Source organism: Mustela erminea, chromosome 1 (genome assembly GCF_009829155.1).
Source record: "Mustela erminea isolate mMusErm1 chromosome 1, mMusErm1.Pri, whole genome shotgun sequence".
NCBI lineage: Eukaryota > Metazoa > Chordata > Mammalia > Carnivora > Mustelidae > Mustela > Mustela erminea.
In genome coordinates, this window is record NC_045614.1 from 211,590,707 (window position 1) to 211,607,896 (window position 17,190).

A 17,190-nucleotide genomic window follows, 5' to 3' on the forward strand; every position below is an offset into this window, starting at 1 on the left:
CTGAGCCACCCAGGCGCCCCTTGAATTGTTTTTCTCAAAGCCACATGTTTCTGCCTTAACATTTTATTCACGTGCTTTTGGTGATGATGTTACTCAAACTGATTGTCCCAGTGCCTGAGATGGGCCTTGGAAATAAATCTGCTGGAAGGTACGATAATGCAGATGTTGTGGGATAAGAGAAGGTGAGAGGGTCACGTTCAGGCTCATCACTTCTGAGCTTGAGCCGCACGTGCTGGTTGTCTACCCCGCTGTTCACCCTCTGCCTTCTCAGTTCCGTCTTAGGGATCGGGTGGTAAAGCACCGCACGGGGGAGCGCCCATCTCCCAGCCTCAGCAGTAAGTTACTGACTGTTCTCGGACTTCTTCCCAGGAATTCTGTTTTCCTTGGCAGGGATTGACTCAGACATGGGCATGTGACCTTCCCTGACCTATGAGATGTGGCCAGCTAACTTCTGGAAAGGGTTTCCTCTAATACAGAGAGACAGGAAACGAACAAACACTTGACTTTTTTGTTCCTCTCTTTAATCGTGGGAGCATGTAATGCCTGATGTGCAGCAGACGTCTGAGGCCACAGCAGGAAAAGGCCAAGGAGAAGTCAACTCACCACGAGGAGCATGTAAGCACACAAAGGCTTGTCCTTTTAGGATATCACTGAGCCCTTGAATCAGCAAAACACAGGACTGTGCTTCCCCACACCAGTCGCTTGACCTCGGCACTGTTGACCTTCAATGATGGGGCAGGGAGTCCTGTCCTGTGCCTTCTAGGATGTTCATCAGCCTCTTGGCCTTTGTCTGCTTTATGCCAATAGCATGTCCCACCCCCAACCCCCTCTGTAGTGCCTCCAGACATTGTCCAGGGTCCCCCAGAGGCAGAACTGCCACAGTCTGAGAACCACTGCTCTAGACTTTTGGTTGTGAGGTGATACATTTCCTCATTTCGATTTGTGTAGCTGGATGTGCTGTGCTTTACTGCCCGATGCCTGGTAACTGAGTCCACAACGTCGGACCACCCTTAATCCATGGGAACCCGTTTCCTCTGTGGGCAGAAGCAGACACACTTGTTTCTCAACAGTAAAGGTGTTTGTCCTTAAAAGATGCTGCATGTGCCATGCTGGTCAGTAACCTCACCACCTGCTTTGGCGTGGTTCTGGCTGGAGATAAGGCGCGGACAGAGAAACGGCAAGGATTTTGTCTCCGCGCCCTGGTTTCGTCCTCACTGCCCCGTTGTGTTTCGTCCTCACAAGCCCCGTTGTGTTTCTGAGGAGGTAGTGTTCCTTCAACGCCTGCTCTATGCCAGCCGTGTGTTCAGCCTCTTGGTTTTGGGTGCTCCGGGCCGTTTAGAGCTGTTGGGTTCTGGAGAGCGGAACCCTCTGGGGCCTGAACAGATCTGAGCGAGCCAGGCTTTCCTGCCTCAGTTCCTGGGTACCTTGTCAGCAGCCTCCTTCCTCCCGTCATGGTTCTTTAACTGCTGCCTGCTTCTGTCCAGGTAGCTTATCTCAGGGCCGGGGAAGCAAAGGGAACCGTGGAGGAGGAGAACCACAGGTCGGATTCAGATGAGAGCGAACAGGCAGAGCGGGTTGGAGAGGTGTGTTCGCTCTTCCCAACCCTGACTCTGAATTACCCTTGCTGCCTGTGCAGGTCCCGTGATCCCAGCTCCCAGGGCATGCCTGAGGCTCTGTGGGCTGGCAGAACCAGAGCGCTCGGGGAGGGTGTCCCCAAGCTGCACACAGCCCTTCTGGACCCACTTTGCTTCAACACCAAGGATTGGGAAGTGCCGTTCCGGAGAGCTCGGGAAACCTGCTCTGGCAGGAGGAGATAACATTTCGTCTCATTTGAGTGTGCCAGTTCTGTTCTTCTGGGTGTGAATTCTAAAGAATATTGAGTTCTACCCGAAGAACTTTCAGGACTGAAGCCTGTTTGGGATTTGTAGTGAGACTCTTTCCCCAAGATGTTCTTGTGGCTTTTCTGGCTCCAACTTTAACAAGTTGGTTTCCATATAATAGGCTTTTGGTTTGTTTGTTAAATATATCATTTGTATGTGGGTTAAAATACATTTAAGAAGCAGAAAAGAGGGCGCCTGGGTGGCTCAGTGGGTTAAGCTGCTGCCTTTGGCTCAGGTCATGATCTCAGAGTCCTGGGATCGAGTCCCACATCGGGCTCTCTGCTCAGCAGGGAGCCTGCTTCCCTTCCTCTCTCTCTCTGCCTGCCTCTCTGCCTACTTGTGATCTCTCTCTCTCTCTGTCAAATAAATAAATCTTTAAAAAAAAAAAAAAAGAAGCAGAAAAGAAGGGGCGCCTGGGTGGCTCAGTGGGTTAAGCCTCTGCCTTCGGCTCAGGTCATGATCTCAGGGTCCTGGGATCGAGCCCCGCATCGGGCTCTCTGCTCCGTCTGGAACCTGCTTCCTCCTCTCTCTCTGCCTGCCTCTCTGCCTACTTGTGATCTCTCTCTCTGTCAAATAAATAAATAAAAATCTTAAAAAAAAAAAAAAAAGGCAGAGAAGAAGGTGTGTCCAGACAGCAAGTCATTTAGTATCTTAATGATATGCTCATTTTTATGAGATCTTCTGGTTTGCGGTTACAAATTCTTAAGTATGTTAGTATTCTCTGCATCACGCATGTGTCCGTGTTTAGTCCTGAAGGGCATGTTTGCCCCACATGTTCATTTCCTTTTATGTGGTTCGCTGTCGAGCTCCGCTGCCTTGACCTCCTCCCCGCCGTCCATCGTCCCACCCTCTTGCTCATAGTCCCCAAGGAACGATGCCCTTTCGTGAGCCCGTGTTACGAGCTTGTTACTCATTGTCTCTCAAACCTATAATCCTCCGAAGTTGGTGCTGCTCAACCTTTTTCCTGGGGAGGACGCTGAGGGAAGCCTCATTGAGGCTTTCTGGTTCGGCGTAAGGTGTGCAGCTCAGACGGCCGCGCTGCAGGCCCACGTGCAGGTGCGTGGCTGGGAGGGAGGGCCCAGGACCTGCACTGCGGCGGGAAAAGAACGCGACGTAAGTCTGGAAGCCTGGAAGGTCCTGCAGCCGGCCGTCTAAAGTTTCTGTGTGGGAAGATAGAGAAAATTGCTGTTGGTGGTAAGAGGGAGTGGTTTCTACAATAGATGTTGTGATAAACTCACAAGGAAAAATAAAGAGCAGTCAGTCTTTGGACATGTGTGTTGCCGCTGCCTTCTGTGAGGCAGCAATGCTATGTGGTGGTTTGTTTCGGGCTTTTTGTTTCTGGAGGGAGGGAGAAAGAATCTCAAGCAGGCTCCACACCCAGAGCAGGGCTCCATCCCACAGCAATGAGTTCTTGAGCCGAAATGGAGAGTTGGGTGCTTAACCAGTTGAGTCACTGAGGCACCCCCGTCGTGTTTTAAGAAGTTTTCTGACCCGGCGTGGAGATTCCCAAGTCCTCTTGACCGAGAGCCTGGACCCAGTGTTCGTGTCACACGCATACAGACACATGCATTCCTTGTGCATCCGGATGCCCTGGGCAAGTGGGAATGGCGTGAATACCCCGGTGTTTCAGCTCCTTTCGAGTCTCGCCTGAATGACCAGGTACCCTTGCTCAGGAAACCTGTGCTGGGCTGGACAGCTGAGGAAGGGTGGTGCCCCGACCGGGCCACAGGTCAGCTCATTCCCAGACTGTGCTGTCACATGTCCCCTGCCCCCACTTTGCTTTGTCATAAGTTTGACCAGCAACACGTTCCTCCATAGCAAAACCAGCTCCGGTTCAGCTGAGAAAAATGAGCTTCCCAGACTGTCCCACCGAGGTGGCAGCCCCGGGCTTGTGGATTCCTGGTCAGTGGCAGCCCCGGGTCGGCCTGCTGTCGCCGCCCTGTCCTGGCCTGGGGCTGCCATCCTCCTGCAGTGTGTGTGCTCAGCCTTCGGTGGGGCTCCTGGCAGGCAGCGTGGTGTTTGCTCAGAAACTGTGAGTTAGTATTGGCTCCGGCAGCGAGATAGAACGGATCCAAAAGGAATAAAATTAATTGTGAGACATCTTTAAAACCAGAACATGTATTCTGATGCATCTCTACCTTGTGTGGAAGGTCGGGTGAAGCCGAGAACACGGTGCCCTGCCAGCAGCTCTGCTGCAAGCTGAGGTCGTGGGATGTGCGTGTTGTAAGGCGCGGTGACAACCCCCCGGGGTCACTGCTCGGCAGGTGTGCCCTCGGCGGTCCGCTGGCTTGTCAGTGCCACACAGCCGTGTTTCCGTCGGGGACCGTGTTAGGAAGGAAGCTCTCTTTTGCAGAGGGGTTGTACAGGGGTCACTCCCCCAGTTAAAAAGAAGCGAACTTCGTGGGTTCTCTGTGAAATCCCAACTCCCTGTCGTGCCTGTTCGCCTGTTGCTTCTGTCTCTCGCCGTCCCCGTCCTCCTCCCCGGCCGGCACGGTGGCTGAGTCACTGCCATCGCAGCTAGGACATGACGCTCTTCACCATCTCCGCCTTCAGGACTCGGCCTACTTTCGTGTGGGAAGTCCCGGCAGTTTGTTATTCCTCAGCGTCTGTCCTGTGTTCCTTCTGTCTGAAGGGCACCGTTGGTGTCCCTTGGTAAGTATTTAATGAGCGTTCAAGCTTGTGTCACCTGGCCAGCCTTACTCACGGTACGGCTCGGTTTTGTGGCATGAAACGAACGGCCTTTTAAAGATGAGCACCTTCCAGAAGGAAAGCCTGCTGGTATTTTACCATTTGCTTGATGCAGGGCCGGCTTTTGAACGGGCTCGCTTGTGTCTCCTTGTAGACGAGCACCTGGACGTCAGTGTTCTCACCGGGAAGAGCAGGTTTGGGCGATCTCTTCTGGGAACTTTTTAAGATCAAATATAACTCACCCCCTGCCCGTATTGTTAAATGTCTCTTTAAACATTTTTTAAGTGTATTAAAGTACTTTCTGCGTCTGTGGCCTACTCTTTTGGAATTTTTAACGCTGTTTCTCATACAGAACCAGTCTGCGTCATGCTCAGTCCTGCCAGCGTGATGTCAGAGGAAAACAAAGTGCAGCGCAGACATTATCGTGGATGGGGCAAAGCGAGACACTTCTGGTCTCTATTAACCAAGCTCGGATGTGGTTCAGACCTTTCTTTTTCAAACTTGGGTTTTATAGATTTTTTATTTTCAGGTCAGCCTGCTGAGCCGATGCATACAACAAGGTCCCAACTATTATATCTTGTATTAGCTGAAGGAATGCTTTTGAAAGAGTTTCATTCTTGAGGAAAAGAAGGAAGGTTTATTTCTGCTTTTCCTTCCTGTTTAGCATTTTTCAAAATGATTTCAAAAACATGGCCATTTTTTCCTTCCAGATTTATGAGTTTCCTTGAAGTATTTATTCTGTAGCTGAAGAACATTTCTCATCTTTTTTTTTAAGTATACATCATTTTTTATGCCATATTTATCACATGTGTTGTATATGTAATGTAAAAATACACTATATTTTTATATCTGTATCTCTCAATGTGTCCGTTAAGCCTACTCGGGTTTCTGGTTTCCAAGAAAAACACAACCCAAACAATGAAACTTCCCTGGAAGTTTCCAGGGCTTTTCCTGCTAGAGGAGCACACTGCCTGGATAGAGGCTGGCAAGAGCAAGGCAGCGTCAGGGTGGCCCTCCCTGACCCACACCGGGGTCCCAGTCTCGGCAGCTTTCAAACTGCCAGAAGCGGGTAAAGAGGAAATCAGGAGTTTTTAAGTGCTAGAAGGTGGACTCCGTTAATGTGGCTATTTTGCTAATTAGGGGTTAAAGACACACTCAGGGGTACCCAGGTGGCTGAGTCAGTTAAGCATTGGACTCTTGGTTTCAGCTCAGGTTGTGATCTTAGGGTGGTAAGATGGAGCCCTGCGTTGAGCGTAGAGTCCGCTTGGGATTCTCTCTCTCTCTCTCTCTCTCTCCCCCTTTCCCTCTATCCCTTCCCCTCCCCCCCCCCCACCCTTGCTCACTTACAAGTATTCTCTTGCTTTTTTTTTTTTTTTTTTAAATATTTTATTTATTTATTTATTTGACAGAGAGAAAGAAATCAAAAAGCAGGCAGAGAGGCAGGCAGAGAGAGAGAGGGAAGCAGGCTCCCCGCTGAGCGGAGAGTCCGTTGCGGGGCTCGATCCGAGGACCTGAGATCATGACCTGAGCTGAAGGCGGAGGCTTAACCCACTGAGCCACCCAGGCTCCCCACAAATATTCTCTCTCTTAAAAACGAAAACAAAACAAAAACACCAAAACCTCACACTCAGGAGAGGCTGGACCCAGTCCCTGTGTCCCTTCAGGATTTATCAAAAGGAGTCCCTTTGTTCTCTGGTGAGGAAAGAGTTTTCAGTTTGTTTCCAACAAGCGTCACTCAAGGAAGGATTCATGGTTCTTGCAGCTCAGCTGCAGGACCAGTTGGGTAAAACACAGCATTCATTTCTTTTTTCTTTCTGGGTGATAAAATACACATAAAATTTACCATTTTAACTGTTTACGAGTGTACTATTCCATGGCGTTCAGTGTGTTTTCCTTGTCTTTCAACCAGCACCACCATCCAAAACTGAGACCGTTCCCATTAAACACAGGCTCCCCACCCCCACCCCCAGCCCCTGGTCCCCTCCCCCTGTTCCGCTTTCTGGGTCTGTCCCTTTGATGACTCCAGGGACTTCGTGTAAGTGGAATCATACAGTGTGTGTCCTTTTGCGTCTGGCTTACTGCACTGCCTGCGGTGTCTTAGAGATTCATCCATATGGTCGTGTGCCTCAGGATTTCCTTCCTCGTTCCTGCTGAGGAACACTCGGCTGTATGTGGAGACCACGTTTTATTGCTCCATTCATTGACGTTTGGGTTGTTTTCACCTTTTGGCTATTGTGAATAGTGCTTTTGTGAACACAGGTGTGCAAATACCTGTTTGAGTCTCAGTGCTTTTGTACATGGGCTCGGAAGTGGAATTGTTGGATCATACAGTCATTTGGTAAACAAGTCAAATAGTTCATCGTTTTAAAACAATTTTATTTATTTATTTATTTATTTATTTATTTATTTATATTTTAAGATTTTATTGATTCATTTGGCAGACAGAGAGCCCAAGTAGGCAAAGCGGCAGGCAGAAGGAGAGGGAGAAGGCTCCCTGTTGAGCAGAGAGCCCGATATGGGGCTCGATCCCAGGACCCTGAGATCATGACCCAAGCTGAAGGCAGTGGCCTAACTGACTGAGCTACCGAGGTGCCCCTATTTATTTATTTAAAGATTTTACTTACTCATTTGACAGAGATCACAAGCAGGCCGAGAGACAGGCAGAGAGAGAGGAGGAAGCAGGCTCCCTGCTGAGCAGAGAGCCGGACATGGGGTTCGATCCCAGGACCCCAGGATCATGACCTGAGCCGAAAGCAGAGGTTTTAACCCACTGAGCCACCCAGGTGCGCCTTTATTTATTTTTTAAGTAAACTCTGCACCCAGTGTGGGGTTCTGACTTATGACCCCCTGATCAGCAGTCACGTGCTCTGCCGACTAAGCCAGCCAGGCACCCCTAATCCTTAGAGGAGCCACCATCCTGTTTGCACAGCGATTGCACCATTTTACATTCCCACCAGCAGTGCACAGCACTCCGTTTTGAAACCTCCTAGGCCAGGTCTCTTCTAAATAGAACATTTTCTTTTTCAAAAGCAGTGACAGCCCTGGGCATCTGGCTTGATCTCACTCTCAGAAAGGATGCAGCAGAAAGCCTCCAACTTCCTACTGAGAAGTGTTTTTCACATCCTAAAAGTGGGCTGGCCACATGGGCCAAGCACTTCTCATGTCCAGGGATGCCTGAGTCGATAGGTCCTAAGCGGAGGAGATCTGAGTCAGTGGTGGCTGGCAGAAGAAAGCCACCATGGCCGAACCACCACCCTGAGCTCTGCATCTTCAGCAGCCAAAGTGGAGGAATGAATCATCGGATGACTCCTTCCCCTTTAAGTTTGCCCTGAAAACACAGAGATCGTCCCCTCAAGGCCATGCATTAGCCCTCAGTGAACCTAAAGGGAAAGTCTTACAAAGAGAGAATTTGGGGGAGCCAGAGTGGGAACCTTCACGGTGGCCACTGTTTCCTTAAAGCCACCAGGAGTTGGCTTAGGTTCTCCTTCAGGCACTTCGGTGGGATGCTACTTACTCCTGCTCACCCAGAAGGTGTTTGTTTCGCTTTATTTATTTATTTATTTAATGTAATTCATTTAGCCAACATAGAGTACATCATTAAGTTTCAGATGTAGTGTTGAGTAATTCATCAGTTGTGTATCACACCCAGTGCTCGTCACATCGTGTGCCGTCCTTGATGCCCATCCCCCGTGACCCCATTCCCCTCTCCCACCTCCAGCAGCCCTCAGTTTGTTTCCTGCACTTAAGGGTCTCTCGTGGTTTTTCTTTCTCTGATGACTTCCCATTCAGTTTTCCCTCCCTTCCCCTATGATCCTCTGCACAGTTTCTTATATTCCATGTATAAGTGAAACCAGGTAATTGTCTTTCTCTGATTGACTTATTTCACTTAGTATAATCCCTTCCAGTTCCACCCATGTTGCTGCAAATGGTGGGTGTTCATCCTTTCTGATGACTGAGTAATAATCCATGGTGTATATGGACCACATCTTTATTCATTCGTCTGCTGAAGGGCATCTCTGCTCCTTCCACATTTTGGCTATTGTGGACATTGCTGCTATGAGCATTGGGGTGCATGTGCCCTCTCTTTTCACTACATCTGTATTTTGGGGGTAAATACCTAGTAGACCACTTGCTGGGTTGTAGGGTAGCTCTATTTTTAACTTCTTGAGGAACCTCCGTACTGTTTTCCAGAGTGGCTGCACCAGCTTACATTCCCACCAGCAGTGTAAGAAGGTTCGCCTTTCTCCACAACCTCGGCAACACCTGTTGTCTCCTCACTTGTTAATTTTAGCCATTCTGACTGGTATGAGGTGGTATCTCATTGTGGTTTTGATTTGTATTTCTCTGATGCCAGGTGATGTGGAGCCATTTTTCATGTGTCTTTGGCCATTTGATGTCTTTGGAGAAAGGTCGGTTCATGTCTTATGCCCATTTCTTGACTGGATTATTTGGGTTTTTTGGAGGGTGTTGAGTTTGATAAGTTCTTTATAGATCTTGGAGATGAGCCCTTTATCTGATAATGTCATTTACAAATATCTTCTTCCATTCTGTAGGTTGCCTTTTAGTTTTGTTGACTATTTCCTTGCTGTGCAGAAGCTTTTTATCTTAAGTCACAGTAGTTCATTTTTTGCTTTGGTTTCTCTTGCCTCTATCTAGCAAGAAGTTGCTGCGGCTGAGGTTGAAGAAGTTGATGCCTGGATTCTCCTCTAGGATTTTGATGGATTCCTGGCTCACAGTTAGGTCTTTCATCCATCTTTGAGTTTGTCTTTGTGTATGGCGTAGGAGAATGGTCAGGTTTCATTCTTCTGCATGTGGCTGTCCCAATTTTTCCGGCACCATTTATTGGAGAGACTGTCTTTTTTCCACTGGATATTCTTTCTGGCTTTGTCAAGGCTTATTTGACCATAGAGTTGAGGGTCCATTTCTGGGCTCTCTATTCTGTTCCATTGATCCATGTGTCTGTTTTTGTGCCAGTACCATACTGTCTTAATGATTACAGCTTTGTAATCTTGAAGTCTGGCATTGTGATGCCCCCAGCTTTGGTTTTCTTTTTCAACATTCCTCTGGGTATTTGGGGTCTTAACTGGTTCCATACAAATTTTAGGACTTGGGATTCCCAGCTCTTTAAAAAATGCCCATAGATATTTTAACATATCTCAATATCAAAAAAGCCATCTATGAAAAACCCACATCAGTTATCATTCTCAGTGGGGAAGAATTGAGAGCTTTCCCCCTAAGATTAGGAACACAACAGGGATGTCCATTCTCACCACAGTTGTTCAGTATAATACTAAAACTCCTAATCTCCCCAATCAGAAAACAAAAAGAAATAAAAAGTATTCAAATTGGCAGAGAAGTCACACTCTCATTTTTCGCACACAACATGATACTTTATGTAGAAAACCCAAAATACTCCACCCCCAAGTTGCTAGAACTCATACAGGAATGTAGCAACATGGCAGGATATAAAATCAATGCATAGAAATCAGTTGCATTTCTATACACAAACAGTAAGAAGAAATAGGAATTGAGGAGTCAGTCGCATTTATAATTACACAAAAAACCATGGGATACCTAGGAATAAACCTAACCAAAAAGGGAAAGGATCTGTACTCTAAAAACTACAAAACACTTGTGAAAGAAATTGAGGAAGACACAAAGAGATGGAAAAACATTCCCTGCTCGCATAAGGTGTTTTTAAATAGGACTCCCAGCCTCATTTCCTGCATAAAGTCTGTCGCTCTGGGGGAGGAGGAGCTCTTTTCGGGGGGAATCCTTTGTTTCCAGACTGCTCCAGATGCACTGCATGCAAAGCAGTGTTTTTTTAAGATTTTATTTGAGAGAGTGAGACGGACAGAGATTGCCACAGAGATCATGAGCAAGTGGGGAAGAGAGGGAGAAGCAGGCTCCCCATGGCGCAAGGGGCCCACCTTGGGGGCTCAGTCCCGGGACTCCACCATCATGACCTGAGCCCAAGGCAGACACTTAAGCGACTGAGCCACCCAGATGCCCCAGGCAAAGCATTTTCAATAGTGATTCTAATCTTCAGTTTTAAGTCTTGCAAAATGTTGGGGCACCTGGGTGGCTCAGTCAGTTAAGCGTTTGCCTTCAGCTCAGGTCATGATCCCAGGGTCCTGGGCTCCTTGCTCAGCAGGGAGCCTGTGTCTCCCTCTCCCTCCGCCTGCCACTCCCCCTGCTTACACTCTCTCTCTCCCTGTCTTCTCTGTCAAATAAATGAATAAAATCTTAAAAAAAAAAAAAAGACTTGCAAAATATTGTTTAGAAGTTTTCCTTAAATATCATGTAGGATATATCTTATTTTCCCTTTTAATGATAAATATTAATTACTATTTATTTTTTCCTTCTTCTTAAAAGGAAATTTCACGTTCCCCAACTCCATCTCGTGGGTGCCGATTTCCTCCTCGGCTACAGTGTCTCTTGGGATTTTCATATTTTGGGTCTGCAGGCATCTTAACTCCAAACATAGAGCAGTCGGAGCTTTGCTTTTCTGATTCAATGTATTTCTCACCCTTCTTCCTCAACACACCCAACTAGTGTCCTTGTTTGCTTTTGGGCCAATAAAGATATTATCTGGAAACGATTGGGTTTCAGTGGATTGTTTTAAAATGCATCTTCTCTCCATCTCTGGGAGTCTTGTCCTTCATTTTCAGTTTGTCATGGTAAGAGGTTGTGTTTGCTGGCTGCTTCCTGGGTGCCAGACGTTGCTGTACTGCTTGTATGGGGTGTCTCATCTGGTGCTTGCAACTCCGCGAGGAGACGGTAGCTGGAAAGTTGAAAGAACTTGCCGAACAAGCAAGTGGTAGGACTGGAATGCCCGGCTCTGACCCCCAAGCTCACTTATTAAACCAGTGTTATAATATCTCTCATTCGTTTGCCTAGCCTCAGTGTGGAAGCACCTGTTAAGTCTGGCTCTGTGGGAAGTGGGTTAGCACAACCATCATGACCTAGCCATGATTTTAGCCCCGTGATTAGTGGTGAAAACGATGCAGAAGGGTTGACTCTCCCACTGCCCCAAGGAGCAGGCTCCCAAAGTCTGTCTGGCCACATCCTGACTCAGCTTGAGGAACAAAACTCAGCTCATGATCTCTCGGTAGCTCTGCTTTGCTCCTGAACTTGTGTGCTTTGATCTAGCTTGACAGTCTGATGGGTGAAGAGAATGGTATTTTCTTGTAGTTTTAATTGCATTTTTCTTACCAGGAACAACAAGCAGCTTCTCGTTCTTTTAAGTATAGTCTGTTTATATCCTTTGTTTTTGCTGAATTTTCAGATCCAACAGCTTCCTTCTTTCTGTCTTTCCCTCAACAGCACTAAGTCCCTTTCTCAGACGTGCTGTGTTTTCGTGGATTAACACAGACCGCAAACAGTGAATAACCTGTTCCACGTTCACTGGTCACAGCCTCAGTACTTGTTATGTTTCTTTTCCTATGTCTTTTCTCAAATTAAGTGACACACTCAAATGAGAAAGAAATAGCAAGCAGCCTCATTGATTTGGAATGGATGGTTTTGGTTCATTGTAATTGCATTTATGTGGGAAGAGGTTTATTAGTTAGGATAGAGAGGGTTATGCCATGGTAACAAACAAGGCCTAATCTCAGTGAGTTTTACGTGGTTGAGTTCTGCCTCAGTGGGTCAGCACGTGGTTTCTGCTCTGTAGGTTCTCAGGGAGCCAGGCTGGCGGGGGGGCTTTGGCTCAACCCATATGTCCATGATCTTAGAGTCAAGAAAAGGGAACCCAACAAGCAAAGGGAACCCAACAAGCTTTGAGTTGGCTTTTAACCAACTTTTATTGCTCTACTCATCTCGTTGGCCAGACTTGGTCATGTTGCAGAGGGTCAAAAGGGCAGAGAAATGGGATATGGACATGCACAGCCCGAGGAAGGCAAACGCTGGTGAGTCCCAGATGACCACCACGGTGAGTGTGCCCTGACTTTTCCACATCAAACAGCAGGAGTCCTTGGAATACGCTGAACAATACCAGAGTGGGTGTGACTTAAAAAGCAAGTGCGTGGGGGCGCCTGGGTGGCTCAGTTGGTTAGGCATCTAACTTCAGCTCAGATCATCATCTCAGGGTCCTAGGATCGAGCCCAGTGTCTGGCTCCATACGCAGCTGGAGTCTGCTTCTCCCTCTCCCCTCCCCTGGCTCATACTCTCTCTCTCTCTCTCAAATAAATAAAATCTTAGGGGAAAAAAATGCAAGTGCTTGATTTTGACAAAAACAGTTACTGCAGGTGAAGACAGAGGCCCTCTCTCCTGCTCTTGAATCCCCAGAGAAAGTCCACAGCCGCATAGATAAGCCAGTTGAGGCACAGACATGGTTTCTTCAGGGCTGGCTGGCAGCTGATGCTCGTTGAAGCCCAGTGAGGCTGATGTTGCTGTTGCACCTGCTTTTCTACGTGTTCAAAAACGTGCATAACGAAACGCAGTTTCCTGAACATTTGGCACATTCACGTCCCCTCCACCAAAGCTATCTCACTTTGTTCTTATCCCCTGTTACAGCGTGTGTTTTGGCTTACCTCAGGATTTGTTTTGACAGGAGCACATTTAAAAAAAAATTATTTGGGGGGCACCTGGGTGGCTCAGTTGGTTAAGTGCCTGACTTTGGATTTCAGCTCAGGTCACGATCTCAGGGTTTGTAAGATTGAGCCCCATGTTGGTCTCTGTGCTCAGCATGGAGTCTGCTTGAGATTCCCTCTCTCCCCCTCTCTCGCTCTCAAATAAATAAATAAAATCTTTTTTTTTTAAAGATTTTATTTATTTATTTGACAGAGAGAAATCACAAGTAGATGGAGAAGCAGGCAGAGAGAGAGAGAGGGAAGCAGGCTCCCTGCTGAGCAGAGAGCCCGATGCGGGACTCGATCTCAGGACCCTTGAGATCATGACCTGAGCCGAAGGCAGCAGCCCAACCCACTGAGCCACCCAGGCGCCCTAAATAAATAAAATCTTAAAAGAAATTATTTTGTTGGCTTTCCCTTTGTTTTAAAATATGAGACTTTTATATATAATGTTTTAAGGTATTTCTGGATGACCTTTACTTATATGGGTTTTTTTCCGAGATATGGGTTTATTGAATTTGATAATTCAGTTAGACTACAGGCTTCTGATGAAAAAATATATTATTTTCCTTCCTTTCCTTTTACTTCCTGCATAAACTCAGTGCATGTGTTAGGGACAGGATCATTTTCTTTGATTATGAAGAAAAAGATATCATGGCCCTAAGACCATATGGCCCAGGGCCAGCGGTTGGTAGACACAGATAGAATGCAGTTGGCACATCTTCTGTTCTTCCAGAAGGCCTGCTTTGTTTTAGGCTCTGTGCAGAATGCTGAAAACCACAGAGGGGAAGGCAAAAGACCTGGCCCTCAAGTTGCTCCCTGCCTGAGTCAGCCCCGAGCTGATAATCATTAGGACAGGGTTGTAAATTGGTGACAGATGTGCACATGGAGCCCAGGGCAGGAGGAACTAAACATGCAGGATGGCGGGGACCATTCTGCCTCCAGGGAAGGGGACGCTCAGTCTCCTTGGGGAGGATTAGCCAGGTGGACAGGAAGGAGGTTGGGCAGGGGGCAGAGAGCACAGGCAGGACTCACACACGGATCTGTGTCTCTGCAGAGTTCGAAGCCGAGGTAGTAAGAGATGGGGGCAGGGGAGGCAAAGCGGGCAGGAGTCATGCCGTGGAGGCCTCTGAGTGGCTTTTTAAGACGCGTGGACTTCACCCTGTAGGCTTTGAGCAAATATTTGCCAGCTGTTCCATAATGACAGACACTTTGTGTTTCAAGATTGAGTCATGAGGAGCCACCCCGCCACAGCACTCAGCCCGCGGTCGCTCGAGGCTGTGCAGAACGGCAGTGACCTGTTCACTCTCCGGACCGGGTTCCTCAGGTACCACAGGTACCCAGGCCGCTTCGGCGCAGACGAGGCTGGTCTCTGGCTGCTGAGGCCTGGCTCAGGAGCCCTGTGGCTGCCTCTTGGCAGAGAGCGGCATTGCTCCTGCGGGCCGGGGTCCTTCCCACGCAGCAGGACCACCAGCTGCCGGAGATGCCTGCAGTCATGACTGAGAGGGGGGCCGCCAGTTTCTTCTGGGGCTGACCCTCACTCAGAGCCCCCTGGCTGTGAAGCTGCGCTGGGGGAGCGATGGGATTCTTCAGACCTCTTCTTCTCCCCAGCGCGCAGTCAGGGGTCGTCTTAGGGATGGGGGTGGGTGGGTCACGTCCCCTGATACAGTCTGTGTTCTGCTTGGCCTCATGTGTGGACAGGAGCCCTCTCTGGTACCCAGGTTTCCATGTGTGACCGAGGAGCGGGTCCGATGGTCACAGGGTCTCCCTTGCTCTTGATCCTGGTGCCTGCCTCATCTCCAGTGTTGCTAGGGGCTTTGCTAATACCCATGTCCCCGGAGCCTGGCTCACGGCCCTCCTGCTGTTCCCTGCGCAAGCCCTCTGTCTTCCTTTTGCGTCTGCTCGTGTCTTTCCAACCTCTGCAGGTTTACTTTACGTGGTAAATGTTGCTGCCTTCTTCCTCATGTTCTGCCTCCTGTTTTCTAGGCCCTTCAGAGTAACTTGAGATACTCCTTATTGCCAAGACGGCTCATTATCAGCAAGAGGTTAGCTCAGTGCTTGCATCCTGCCTTGCCCAGCGGTGTGCACCTAAAAGCCCTAGAAACCTATGAGATTATCTTCAAAATTGTGGGGACCAAATGGCTGGCCAAGGATTTGTTCCTCTACAGGTATAGTAGCTTCCCTACCATATTACGTTATTACCATTTGTACCTGAATAACCGTATTTCAGTTCGTAAGATAAGAAAATGACAAACAAAATAGGGAGTGGTGAGCAACAACTCCTGGTCAGGATGCCAGCAGGAGATAAGCTGCGATCACCTCTGGAGCACTTCCTCCCAGGCCTTTCTTTAAGTGTGTTCTGAACCTGCTGCCTCCTTACTGGACAGTCCGCTGTGACCATCCTGTGACAGGCAAGCGTCTGCAGCCCCAACGGCTTGCTGGCTGTTGTTGAAAGCTCCCTCTGGCTGGGTGATTGTCCCAAACTTCCGATTCCGTGTCTCATTTACCCCTCCTCTCTCTTCTTTCCCAAAGCTGTGGGTTGTTTCCTCTTCTGGCGAACGCGGCCATGTCGGTGAGGCCCGTGCTGCTCGGCCTGTATGAGAAATACTTTCTCCCGCTGCAGAAGCTGCTCCTGCCCAGTCTCCAGGCCTTCATTGTGGGCCTGCTGCCCGGCCTGGAGGAGGGCTCCGAGATCTACGACAGGTGGGTCTCATCCGGCTCTGCGGCTTGCGTGTGATGCCGCCGCTTTGGGAGAAGCAGGGAAGGAGCTACAGAGGGAAAGGCACGGAAGTCAGCTTGATGCTTGTCATTGCTGTGCTGGTCCCCGATTGACCAAATACTGTGTCGTCCTGGGAATTGCCTCTGGTCACGGGTGAGAGAAAGTGAGAAGGTTTCCCAGAGTCACATGGTCAGTGAGTGGCAGAGCAGGGATCCTAAGCCACATGGGTCAGGTTCCGAAGTCTTCCTTGTTCCCATCACACTAGGCTGCCTCTTAGTCAAGGCAGAGCCACGCTTCACTGATGGCTGGGGCTTGCAACGGCGATGCTGAGCAGAATAGCTTGACAAGTTTCAGCAGTACTTTGCGTTAATTTGTAAAGCTCGTACTCATAAAAGTTCATGCAGGGGTAATTTTTGGTCATGCTTAGGAGCAGAAGAAAGCATAATTTCATTCAGACTACTGGGTATACACAGTATCCTGTTTCTCTGGGGAATTATCACATAAGAGCTCCCTCCCATCATATTAACCATTCTGAGTGCTGTGATTCACCTCTGTTACTAGGACCTGCTTTAAGAACCCATGTGCAGCCTGACTGGGAGGCAGAAACCTCTGTGCTTGCAGAAGTTTCCGTCTGATGACACCATTCCAGAGGCAGCCACACTGCCTTTGTCTGCCATTTCATCTGTGACCCAGGGGGTGTGGGGGGCCGGGGTGGAATGGAGGAATCAATCTGAGTTCTGTTTGCAGATCTCCCCTAATTCAGAGAAGTCAGAGAATGAGAGTGGTTTGAGGGATCGTGGCTAGTGACCACAGGTACGTTTAGGTCATGAGCACTTGTGGTAGAATTTGATAAACCTAACCAAAAATTTGTACTTCGAACGTTTCAGGCTTTCACATAAAGCGTGTTGTGGCTTCCCGCTTCCCAGTGAAGAGTCCACCTTTGAAGTGGGTGGGGTTGGTAGGAGGCACTTTCTCAGGAGGCAGAGTCGGTGTCCCTTCTGTTGTAAGCCCTATGGCCGCACGCAGGATTGGTAGGTGTGCGGAGGGAATGAAGGGAAGGTCACGTAGGAGTCGGCGAGAGGACCCTTACCAGCTCTGTCTCTTGACTTCTAGTCCCAGGCTCTTCCTAGAAGTTCTGGCCCATTCCTCGTTCCCAGAAAGATCCGTGTATGTGTGTATATGAATGTTTTTTCCATCATCTGACAGATGAACACTTCAGTTCCCAAACTGTATTGCAGTTTCTTTTTAATTTGTAAGAATGAATCACGCCAGAAGAGTGTAAATAGTTGGGGTGTTTTTATGTGTTCTCTTAGTTGATCAATGAGGGTTC

At 48.5% G+C, this 17,190-nt stretch overlaps 1 protein-coding gene across 7 annotated transcripts in view; it reads left to right on the plus strand.

Annotated features, from left to right (window-relative positions):
- Positions 1-17,190, plus strand: part of DOP1B (DOP1 leucine zipper like protein B) — a 108,496-nt gene that overhangs the window by 19,811 nt on the left and 71,495 nt on the right. For 5 of the 7 annotated variants that reach the window (XR_004288502.1, XM_032354644.1, XM_032354608.1 and 2 more), the window contains exons 3-4: positions 15,128-15,309; positions 15,674-15,844. The exons of 1 other annotated variant lie outside the window; for it this stretch is intronic. Coding sequence is in view for 5 of the 6 variants with exons in the window: in XM_032354644.1 (XP_032210535.1) it covers positions 15,128-15,309; positions 15,674-15,844 (353 nt within the window). In the remaining variant the exon portion in view is untranslated. Of the gene's footprint in view, positions 1-390; positions 616-15,127; positions 15,310-15,673; positions 15,845-17,190 lie in introns of those variants that run through there. One more of the 7 variants, XM_032354636.1, reaches the window with a different exon arrangement.